The sequence below is a fragment of the Bombina bombina genome, chromosome 1 (assembly GCF_027579735.1).
Source record: "Bombina bombina isolate aBomBom1 chromosome 1, aBomBom1.pri, whole genome shotgun sequence".
Classification (NCBI taxonomy): Eukaryota; Metazoa; Chordata; class Amphibia; order Anura; family Bombinatoridae; genus Bombina; species Bombina bombina.
This window is the reverse complement of record NC_069499.1, coordinates 561,087,700-561,100,162: the sequence shown is the minus strand read 5'-3', so window position 1 is coordinate 561,100,162 and position 12,463 is coordinate 561,087,700. Positions and strand designations below refer to the sequence as shown.

The 12,463-nt window shown below is 43.6% G+C and overlaps 1 protein-coding gene across 1 annotated transcript in view; it reads right to left on the bottom strand.

Moving 5' to 3' along the window:
• Window positions 1–12,463, bottom strand: part of ARMC8 (armadillo repeat containing 8) — a gene marked incomplete in the record, with an annotated part of 400,143 nt that overhangs the window by 173,412 nt on the left and 214,268 nt on the right. The window contains 1 exon segment of the mRNA XM_053698755.1: window positions 11,157–11,239. Coding sequence (XP_053554730.1) covers window positions 11,157–11,239 — 83 coding nt within the window.

Sequence of the window (12,463 nt, the reverse complement as noted above, 5' to 3'; positions counted from 1 at the left end):
GTAGCTTCCATGGTGGAGCCGATGACATATTCACCAGGTCTGCATACCAAGTCCTGCGTGGCCACGCAGGAGCTATCAAAATCACCGAGGCCTTCTCCTGTTTGATCCTGGCTACCAGCCTGGGAATGAGAAGGAACGGTGGAAACGCATAAGCTAGGTTGAAAGTCCAAGGCGCCACTAATGCATCCACTAGAGTCGCCTTGGGATCCCTGGATCTGGACCCGTAGCAAGGAACGTTCTGATGAGACGCCATCAGATCCATGTCTGGAATGCCCCATAATTGGGTCAACTGGGCAAACACCTCCGGGTGGAGTTCCCACTCCCCCGGATGAAAGGTCTGACGACTCAGATAATCCGCCTCCCAGTTTTCCACTCCTGGGATGTGGATCACAGACAGGTGGTAGGAGTGATCCTCCGCCCATTTGATGATCTTGGTCACCTCTCTCATCGCCAGGGAACTCCTTGTTCCCCCCTGATGGTTGAAGTAAGCAACAGTCGTCATGTTGTCTGATTGGAATCTTATGAATCTGGCCTTTGCTAGTTGAGGCCAAGCCCGGAGAGCATTGAATATCGCTCTCAGTTCCAGGATGTTTATCGGGAGAAGAGACTCTTCCCGAGACCATAGACCCTGAGCTTTCAGGGAATCCCAGACCGCGCCCCAGCCTAATAGACTGGCGTCGGTCATAATGACCCACTCTGGTCTGCGGAAGCTCGTTCCCTGGGACAGGTGATCCTGAGTCAGCCACCAACGGAGTGAGTCTCTGGTCTTCTGATCTACTTGAATCACTGGAGACAAGTCTGTATAGTCCCCATTCCACTGTTTGAGCATGCACAGTTGTAATGGTCTTAGATGAATTCACGCAAAAGGAACTATGTCCATTGCTGCAACCATCAACCCTACTACTTCCATGCACTGAGCTATGGAAGGCCGTATTACAGAGTGAAGAACTTGACAAGCGTTTAGAAGCTTTGACTCTCTGACATCTGTCAGGAAAATCTTCATTTCTAAAGAATCTATTATTGTTCCCAAGAAAGGGACTCTTGTTGACGGAGACGGGGAACTTTTTTCTATGTTCACCTACCACCCGTGAGATCTGAGAAAGGCTAGAACAATGTCTGTGTGAGCCTTTGTCTTTGAAAGAGACGACGCTTGGATTAGGATGTCGTCCAAGTAAGGTGCCACTGCAATGCCCCTGGGTCTTAGAACCGCTAGAAGGGACCCGAGCACCTTTGTGAAAATCCTTGGAGCAGTGGCTAGTCCGAATGGGAGAGCCACAATAGGTAATGTTTGTCCAGAAAGGCGAACCTTAGGAACTGATGATGATCTTTGTGGATAGGAATATGCAGATACGCATCCTTTAGATCCACGGTAGTCATAAATTGACCCTCCTGGATTGTAGGTAAAATCGTTCGAATAGTTTCCATTTTGAACGATGGCACTCTGAGAAATATGTTTAGAATTTTTAAATCCAGAATTGGTCTGAAAGTTCCCTCTTTTTTTGGGAACTACAAACAGATTTGAGTAAAAACCCCTGACCTTGTTCCACAGTTGGAACTGGGAGTATCACTCCCATCTTTAACAGGTCTTCTACACAATGTAAGAATGCCTGTCTCTTTACTTGGTTTGAAGATAAGTGAGACATGTGGAACCTTCCCCTTGGGGGTAGTTCCTTGAATTCTAGAAGATAACCCTGAGAGACTATTTCTAGTGCCCAGGGATCCTGAACATCTCTTGCCCAAGCCTGAGCAAAGAGAGAGAGTCTGCCCCCTACTAGATCCGGTTCTGGATCGGGGGCTACCTCTTCATGCTGTCTTGGTAGCAGCAGCAGGTTTCTTGGCCTGTTTACCCTTGTTCCAGCCTTGCATTGATTTCCAAGCTGGTTTAGTCTGGGAAGCGTTATCCTCTTGTCTAGAGGCTGCCGAGTTGGAAGCCGGTCCGTTCCTGAAATTGCGAAAGGAACGAAAATTGGACTTATTCTTAGCCTTGAAAGGTTTATCTTGTGGGAGGGCATGGCCCTTTCCCCCAGTGATGACTGAAATAATCTCTTTCAATTCTGGCCCAAAAGGGGTCTTACCTTTGAAAGGGGTATTAAGCAATTTTGTCTTGGAAGATACATCCGCCGACCAAGACTTTAGCCAGAGCGCTCTGCGCGCCACAATTGTAAACCCTGAATTTTTTGCCGCTAACCTCGCTAACTGCAAAGCGGTGTCTAAAATAAAGGAATTAGCTAACTTAAGTGCGTAAATTCTGTCCATGACTTCCTCATACTGAGTCTCCCTACTGAGCGACTTTTCCAGTTCCTCGAACCAGAACCACACCTCTGTAGTGACAGGAATAATGCACGAAATAGGTTGAAGGAGGTAATCTTGCTGTACAAAAATCTTTTTAAGCAAACCCTCCAATTATTTATCCATAGGATCTTTGAAAGCACAATTGTCCTCAATAGGAATGGTCGTGCGCTTGGCTAGAGTAGAAAACTCCCCCTCGACCTTAGGGACTGTTTGCCATGTGTCCTTCCTGGGGTCGACCATAGGGAACAATTTCTTAAATATAGGAGGAGGGACAAAAGGTATGCCTGGCTTCTCCCACTCCTTATTCACTATGTCCGCCACCCGTTTAGGTATCGGAAAAGCATCAGGGTGCACCGGGACCTCAAGGAACTGTCCATCTTGCACAATTTTTCTGGGTTGACCAGATTGTCACAATCATCCAGAGTAGATAGCACCTCCTTAAGTAATGCGCGGAGATGCTCTAATTTAAATTTAAATGTCACAACATCAGGTTCTGCCTGCTGAGAAATTCTTCCTGTATCAGAAATTTCCCCATCTGACAAACCCTCCCTCACTGCCACTTCAGATTGGTGTGAGGGTATGACAGAAAAATTATCATCAGCGCCCTCCTGCTCTACAGTGTTTAAAACAGAGCAATCGCGCTTTCTCTGAAATGCTGGCATTTTGGATAAAATATTAGCTATGGAGTTATCCATTACTGCCGTCAATTACTGCATAGTAACAAGCATTGGCGCGCTAGAAGTACTAGGGGTCGCCTGCGCGGGCATAACTGGTATAGACACAGAAGGAGATGATGTAGAACTATGTCTACTTCCTTCATCTGAGGAATCATCCTGGGCAACTTTACAATTTGTGACAGTTCTGTCCTTACTTTGTTTGGACGCAATGGCACAATTATCACACTATATTTGAAGGGGGAACCACATTGGCTACCATACATACAGAACATGATCTATCTGAAGGTACAGACATGTTAAACAGGCTTAAACTGGTTAATAAAGCACAAAAACCGTTTTAAAACAAAACCGTTACTGTCTCTTTAAATGTTAAACAGGGCACACTTTATTACTGAATATGTGAAAAACTATGAAGGAATTATCCAATCTTTACCAAATTTTCACCACAGTGTCTTAATACATTCAAAGTATTGCACCCCAATTTTCAAGCTGTTAACCCTTAAAATGTGGAAACCGGAGCCGTTTTTAATTTTAACCCCCTTACAGTCCCAGCCACAGCCTTTGCTGCAACTTCACCAATCCCAGGGGGGTATATGATACCAAATGAAGCCTTCTAGGAACGTTTTTAGTGGATTCCAGACCCTCACACATGCAGCTGCATGTACTGAACTCAAAATTAACTGCACAGTAATGGCGCGAAAATGAGGCTCTGCCTACTACAGAGAAAGGCCCTTCCTGACTGGGAAGGTGTCTTAACAAGTGCCTGGTGCTAAAAACGTTCCCCAATGTTATAAAAGTGTGAAATACAACTTCAAACTGCATATAATACCTAAATAAAACAATCGATTTAGCCCATAAAAGTGTCTACCAGTTTATAGCCCATAATAAGCCCTTTATTCTGTTTGAGACTAAGAAAATGGCTTACCGATCCCCATGAGGGAAAATGACAGCCTTCCAGCATTACACAGTCTTGTTAGAAAAATGGCTAGTCATACCTTGAGCAGAAAAGTCTGCAAACTGTTCCCCCCAACTGAAGTTATCTCATCTCAACAGTCCTATGTGGAAACAGCAAACGATTTTAGTAACTGCTGCTAAAATCATAATCCTCTCACAAACAGAAATCTTCATCCCTTTCTGTTTCAGAGTAAATAGTACATACCAGCACTATTTTAAAATAACAAACTCTTGATAGAAGAATAAAAAACTACAACTAAACACCACAAACTCCTCACCATCCCCGAGGAGATGCTACTTGTTCAGAGCGGCAAGGAGAATGACTGGGGGGGCGGAGCCTGGGAGGGACTATATGGACAGCTCTTGCTGTGTGCTCTCCTTGCCTTTCCCTGTGGGGGAGGAGAATATCCCACAAGTAATGGATGACACCGTGGACCGGACACACCAATGTTGGAGAAAGAAAGATAATCCCTTTCTTTACCATTCCCCAGTTTTGCATAAAACACAATTCTATAGAAATGTACTTTTTACCTCTGTAATTACCTTTGACAGACTTGCATTTCAGGCAATTAGTGCTGACTCTTAAATAACTTCATGTGCATGAGCACAATGTTAGCTATATGAAACACATAAACTAACGCCCTCTTGCTATGAAAAACTGTAAAATGCATTCATCTAAGAGACGGCCTTCAAGGTCTTAGGAATTAGCATATGAGCCTACCTAGGTTTAGCTTTCAACTAAGAATACCAAGAGAACAAAGCAAAGTTGATGAAAAAGTAAAATAGAAAGTTTTTTTAAATGGCATACCCTATCTGATTTATGAAAGTTTAATTTGGACTTTACTATCACTTTAATTCTCAAAAATGCCCTATCCTGAAGAAAAAACAAGATAAGGATGCTCACAACAAAGAGCAAATAAAATAAGAAACTCATCTAGCAGAAGAAATAGCCAAAAGAAACAAAAAAAAATTCCATGACAAAAGCTGAATATCCAAAACATGAATCAGATAGAGCACATGATTTTAAATAATTTTCTAATCTACGTCTTTTGTCAATTTTTCTTCGTTCTCTTGGTATTTTGTTGTTAAAAATCAGGGAAATACGCTTAGGACCCGGCCCATTTTTGGAGCACTATATGGTAGATGTTTTGCAAGAATGCTACCCATTTCCAAGACCACAAGATGGCAGCACTATTTCCTGCCATATAGTGCTCAGGATGACTACCTAAGTATCGCTTCAATACAGAATATCATGGGAACAACGAAAATTAGATAAAAGAAGAAAATTGGAAACTTTTTTTAAAACGGTATGCTCTGTCTGAATGACAAAAGAAAATGTTTGAGTTTCATATCCCTTTAATCATGACTAAGGCCTGGATACAATTCTGAATATGAACTAGAGATATTATACAGGAATTGCTTTCTGCCCAAGCCAGAATTCGCAAAACCTCTCTCATCGTCAATGAAGAGCGAGTTCCCCCCAGATGATTGATGTAAGCCAATATAAATGGTGCCAGAAGAACAAACAAAAATTTTGGTCCGCTCAATGGAGAAAACGAGCGGGGGCCGTGGACACTCCTCATACAGATGGAAATGAAATTATCAGGTAAGCATAATTTATGTCTACCATCTTAATATGAAGAGAGTGCACGGCTTCATTCCTTACTTGTGGGAAACATATACCCAAGCTCTAGAGGACACTGAATGAAAATGGGAGGGTAAAAAGAGAGGCGGACACTATTCTGAGGGCACCACAGCCTGCAAAACCTTTCCCCTAAAAGCTGCTTCAGCCGAAGCAAACACAACAAATTGGTAAAACTTTGAAAAAAGTATGTAAAAGTATGTAAGGAGGACCAGGTAGCCGCCCTACAAAATCTGCTCTATAGATGCCTCATTTTTGAAGGCCCAAGAAGAAGCCACAGCTCTAGTTGAATGAGCCGTAATCCTCTGAGGAGGCTTATGTCTCGCTGTTTCTTATGCTAAGCGGATAATGCTCCTCAACCAAAGAGAGAGGGAAGTGGCAGAAGCCTTCTGTGCTTCCCAGAATAGACGACAAACAATGCCGAAGTCTGTCTAAAATCCTTCGTAGCCTGAAGATAGAAATTCAAAGCTCGAACCACATCCAAATTATGAAGTAATCGTTCCTTCGAAGGAGGATTAGGACACAAGGAAGGAACCACAATCTCCTAATTGATGTTGCGATCAGACACCACCTTAGGAAGAAAACCCAACCCAGTGCGAAGAACAGCCTTATCAGCATGAAAAACTAGGTAAGGAGGCTCACATTGCAATGCCGCCATCTCAGAGACTCTGCGTGCCGAGGCAATAGCCAGTATAAAAAGAACCTTCCAAGTCAGTAACTTAATGTCAACCGAATGCATGGGCTCAAACGGAGCCCTCTGCAAAACCTTAAGAACCAAATTTAAACTCCAAGGAGGAGCGGAATGTCTAAACACAGACCTGATTCTGGACAGAGCCTGAACAAAAGACTGAATATCAGGAAGACTGAAATCTGTCCTTTCAAGGAACTAGCGGTAAGTCCCTTCTCCAAACCGTCCTAGAGAAAGGTAAGAACACTGAATACCTTGACCTTATGCAAGGGGAATCCATGTTCTTCACACCTTATGATAGATGCGACGGGTAACCGGCTTTCTAGCTTGAATGAGAGTATCAATCACTCTCTCAGAAAAACCTCTCTTGGCTAGCACTTGGCGTTCAATCTCCACGCAGTCAGCCTCAAAGAATCCAGATTTTGATTAACAAAGAGACCCTGTTCCAGCAGATCCCTGCAACAAGGTAACCTCCATGAAGGAGATGACGACATCCCCACCAGGTCCGCAAACCACATCCTTCAAGACCACGATGGAGCAATTAGAATAGTTGAAGCTTGCTCCTGCTTGATGCGGGCCACTACCCGAGGTAGAAGTGGTAACGGTGGAAAAATGTAAACTAGGTTGAACCCCCAGGGCACTGCTAAGGCATCTATCAGTTATGCCTGAGGATCCCTGGTCCTTGACCCGTATCTGGGTAGCTTGGCATTGAGTCTGGATGCCATGAGATCTATCTCCGGCGTTCCCCATCTGTTGCAAATTTTCTCAAACACCTTGGGATGGAGAGACCATTCTCCCGGATGATTGTCTGCTGAAAAAATCTGCTTCCCAGTTGTACACACCCGGATCGCTGACAGCGAGCAGCTGCAGGACTCCGGACATTCTAGAATCCAAGATACTTCCCTCATGGCTTCTCGTTCCCCCCTGATAGTTGATGTAAGCCACCAAGGTAATGTTGTCTGATTGGAATCTGATAAACTGGGACGACCCCAGAAGAGGCCAAGCCTTTAGAGCGTTGAAGATCGCTCGAAGTTCCAAAATGTTGATCGGGAGAAGAGATTACTCTTGAGTCCACCAGTCCCCCATCCTGATAGACTTGCGTCCGTAGTCACAATCTCCCAGGATGGTCTCAAGAAGGATGTTCCCTGGTACAGGCAATCTGGACAGAGCAACCAAGAGAGCGATTCTCTCGAACGGTTGTCCAGAGAAATCTGTTGGGATAGATCTGAGTGTTCGCCGTTCCATTGCCTCAGCATGCACAACTGAAGAGGTCTGAGATGGAACCTGGCAAATGGAATTACATCTATGCTGGACACCATGAGGCCAATTACCTCCATACACCTGGCCACAGATGGTCTTAAGGAGGTCTGGAGGGCAAGACAGTATGAAGCAATTTTGCAACGTCTCTGGTCTGTAAGGAATATCTTCATGGATATGGAATCTATTATCGTGCCCAGGAATTCCACTCTGATACTGGGAACCAGATAACTCTTTCCTAAGTTTATCTTCCATCCATGAGATTGAAGCAGCAGAGCTCTTGAATGGTCTTCTGCGAGCTGGCAGGACGGAGCTTGGATCAGGATGTCGTCCAAGTATGGAGCTACTGCAATACCTCTGGATCTCGCCACTGCGAGCAGAGCCCCTAGAACCTTTGTAAAGACTCTTGGGGCAGTAGCCAGACCAAATGGAAGAGTCACAAACTAGAAGTGTTGGTCCAGAAAGGCAAATTTTAAGAACTTGAAGTGATCCTTGTGTATTGGCACATGAAGGTAAGCATCCTTCAAGTTTATCGTAGTCATGAATTGTCCCTCTTGAACTAAAGGCAGAATCTACCTTATCGTCTCCATCTTGAATGATAGCACTGACAGAAACTTGTTTAAGCACTTTAGGTCTAGATTCGGGCGAAACGAACCCTCCTTCTTTAGGACCACAAAAAGGTTTGAGTAGTATCCCTGACCTCTCTCTGCTGGAGGTACTGGCACAATCACTCTTAGGGAGGAGAGATCCCTCACGCACCCTAGAAAGGCATCCCGTTTTTCTGGTCTTGAAGACAGGTTTGATAAGAGGAATCTGCCCCTGGGTGGATGAGATTTGAAACCTATCCTGTAACCCTGAGCAATGACCTCCAGAACCCAATGGTTCTTGCACGTCTCCCAGCCAAGCCCCCACAAAGAGAGATAGTCCACCCCCAACACGATCCAACGATGGATCAGGAGCTGCCCCTTCATGCCAATTTAGTCTCGGCGGGCTTCTTGTTCTGCTTGGACTTATTCCAAGATTGAGATGGTTTCCAAGTTCCCTTGGACTGATCCTGCCTCGCAGAGGGCTGCTGGCATTGAGATTCCCTTGCCCCGAGTGACCGTGGATATGATAGAGTTCAGTCCTGGACCGAAAAGAACCTTTCCCTTAAATGGAAGGGAAAGCAATCTAGATTTTGAAGTCATGTCTGCGGACCAAGACTTCAGCCACAGAGCCCTACGGGCAAGAACAGAAAAGCCTGATTCTTGGCATTCAAGCAAATAATCTACATGTTTGCATCGCAAATAAACAAATTAGCTATCCTCAAGACATTAATTCTTTCCTGGATCTCATTGAGTGAAGTTTCCACCTCGATCATCTCCGATAGAGTCACACTAATAGGTAGAGGCTCCAGCCACCACAGCAACCGCCGCTGCAGGTGTGTGCTGAAACATCTTCCTCAACAGAGTTTCTAATTTCTTATCTATGGGCTCTTTAAACGATGAACTATCATCAAGCGGGATAGTGGTGCATTTAGCAAGCATGGAGATCGCTCCATCCACCTTAGGGACAGGTCCCCACAACTCTAATTGGGAGTCAGGAACCAGGAACAATTTCTTAAATGAAGAAGGGGAAAACGAGAATCTGAGTGTTTCCCATTCATTCTTAATAATATTTGCCATATTGTGGCACTACCCTGTCCTCATAAACTTTATCAAGCTTAGGAATAGAAGGTTCCTCTGGCAATTTTGGTTCCGAAACCTCTAGCGTAGCCAACACTTCCTTTTATAGAAGTATCAGAGGAGTCTTCATCAGGGGACAATCTATTGTCAGATAAATCCAGCATGTTTGTAGATGACCCCTGGGAAGGATAGCAGTATTTAACCTTTTGCTTGCACTTAACAGGGCGAGGTAAAGCACTAAAGGCAGCAGACACTGCCATTTGCAACTGTTCAGAAAAGTTTGGCGGTAAGAGGGCCCCTCCCGAAGGAGGATTAGAAGTGCAATGGGGAGCTGCATGTGTAATTGGAGATGATTGCAGGGAACGCACCTCGCAGGACGGAGACCCCTCAGAGGTGGATGGCTCAGTTGTACTAAACATCTTAGTCTTTTTAGATATAAGTACTTTATCAAGGCATGTGGAACATAGTTGAGCAGGCGGGTATACCGTAGCCTCCTTGCGTTTTTAAAATAGACTATAGCAAAAGTAAATGACACCCTTATACCCCAATGGCCGGGGCACTCACCACCTCCTATGACCCAGTTCCCACAGAGAAACCGCTTCTTCTCCTGTAAACCACACGGTCAGGAAAGAGGAAGTTAATGAGGCCACAACCGGTCACATGGAGTGCCATGCAGGACCGCCCCTGCTGCAGGAAGAAAAGCGCACCAAACTGACAGGCTGCGCAGTTATCCAAAAACTAAAGTAAAACCGGAATGTTCCCACATCTGCCAGAGCCTCAACACATGTCGAAGCATAAAACATAATAAATCAAATCATGAATAAATCCCCCGTTCAATAATCCCCTTCCGAAGATATTAACCCTTGATTCCATATAGATAAAGGAGTCACACTGTGACCCTGTCTTCTTATGTTATCATAAGATATAAAATGAAATGATCTTACCGGAATCATCGCCGTGGAACAGACACACAGCCTTTCAAGTTTGACAGCCTTTTAGCATCGCACCTGACATGGACTTGAGTGATAGAAGCAGGCAGTGAAACTCGTCAACACTGATTGCTTAGGAGTTGTTAATACGAGTCTGGATGGTTTCGCAGAAAGACTCTCCCTGCATCTCCAGACCCCAACATTCATCAATGCTCTCACTGAGAGGCTGACAAGACTACTTAAAACTCCAGTCCCATAGCGAAGAGTACTACCCTCCATAAGAGACTACTCCGAATCTTCCGACACTTCTCTGCCATCCTCCTGTGACGAAAGGCAAAGAATAACTGGGGGATGAGGGGAGTGGGGGAGGTATTAAAGCCTTTAGCTGGGTGTCTTTGCCTCCTCCTGGTGGCCAGGTTCTGTATTCCCACAAGTAAGAAATGGACTCTCCTCATATTAAGATGGAAAAGGAGGCACATATCAAGGGTGGAAAAAAAGATGCACACAAACAAGCTTACATGTAAAAAAAACTGACAATCCCAAACAAGCCTACGTGTGAAAAGAATTACGCACATAAAAAAACAGGAACTTTAAAAAACTTATATAGTTTAAATGTTGAACCGACAGGAGGAAGCTAGGGACCAGTCCCTGCAACACCTGTGACAGGCCTGCAGCTAACTCCCACAGGGTGTTCTTGTGCTAATACCCATAGTCCAATGACTTTCATCTGTCCAGACTGTAGCTCTCGTAGGGGAAACGGGTCCTAAAAATCGGTTTGAGAACCCTTCTGTCACACACACATGTGCAAAGGCAAAGACAAGACTAGTTTCCAATAAGGTGGGAGGGGTTTTAAGGGCTCTTGGAGTTTTGGGATCTGTGCCTCTGCCTAGTTGCCAGGAATATAGTTTCCAGGAGAAATTGTTTGTGGACTCTTACCCCCCCTTTATGAAAGAAATAAATGTAAATCTATGTGAGAAAGTATGATTTATTTATTTTTAACTGCAAGGAAGGGGCCAAGAGGAAAACGAGAAAGGTCAGACATTAGGATCATACCTGACTGCAGCTAATCGCACCTTGACACTAGTCTCAGATAAGCCATTCACAATCCGGTCCATCATATGCTCAGCCTCAATGATCTGGAGAGAGATGTTAATGCTGCATAAATAACACCACGGAGCCCATGACCGCAGCCTGATTCCTTGCTTTCAAAAGTAACATTAATGCAAACACTGAAAACAATATATAAAAATATGTCCATCTACAAATTGTTCAGTACAAAACCTCTACAAATTAATTATTTTGTTTATCTCATGCATCTCAAGACGAATCATGTTGCTATAGTGTGAATACCACCATATGAACAAGTTGTTTCTTTTACAAAATTAAAATAAGATACATAATGATGATACATATCTACAGTCTTAAAAGTGTGTAATAATCAGGTATTAGAGGAGTATATGCTTTGTGCCCTCTAGGAACAAGTAGAAATTCACTGTGCTTACACCCCATACATACAACCTCTGTATAGTAAAGCTGTAACACTGGCAAATTGACAATCTAAATTGTGTTTTCTCACATGTTCTTGTAATGTCATATTCAGGTACTACTGGGGATTGTACCAAGGTTATTTATTGGAATGCATGGGTGGAAAAAGCATAACTATACTAGGAAGTGCAGTTTCTAAGACTTTTCTACAAAAATACACAAAACAGTGAATGTAAGCAAGAAAAACAAGATAGAGCAGGACTGTGCTTTGAAAACTTTCTATCCTATTTTAGAACTAGTACAAAGAAAGATATAAGCTAGTAAACATATATTACCTGCAATGTAGTCTATGCATATGTTGAAAAAGATTAGGATACAAAACCTGGAGAAATTAACTCTGTATTAATAGAGAAACTAAATACCTGAAAAAGAGGAAATTATTGCAAGAGCCTAGAGGAATGTATATTAGCTTGTATTCTAACAAGGCCACTTGTCCTCTAGATCCTAGTTTCTCAACCAGTGGTACGTGTACCCCTGTGGGTACTTAGGGCATTGGCAAGGGGATTTGCCTTCATTATTTTTTTCTGATGTGGCTTTTGCAAAAATTAAGTGAATATTTCCCTGCCTAGGTTGGACCACTGCTCAGTCACTGATTCACCTTAAACAGGTAAAACCTTAGATTCTGTGTGTTGTGCCACTGTGTGTGCCGCAGTAAAACGAGACAGATAAACTGTGTATGAAATGGTTATTAAAAATAGAAAGATGGTACCATAAATATTACTTTCCTCATCATGCAGAATAGTTTAATTTCCTTTTTTATATAAGAAGCACATTAATTGCATTTAAGTATTAATATCAGCGGACTATATATATAT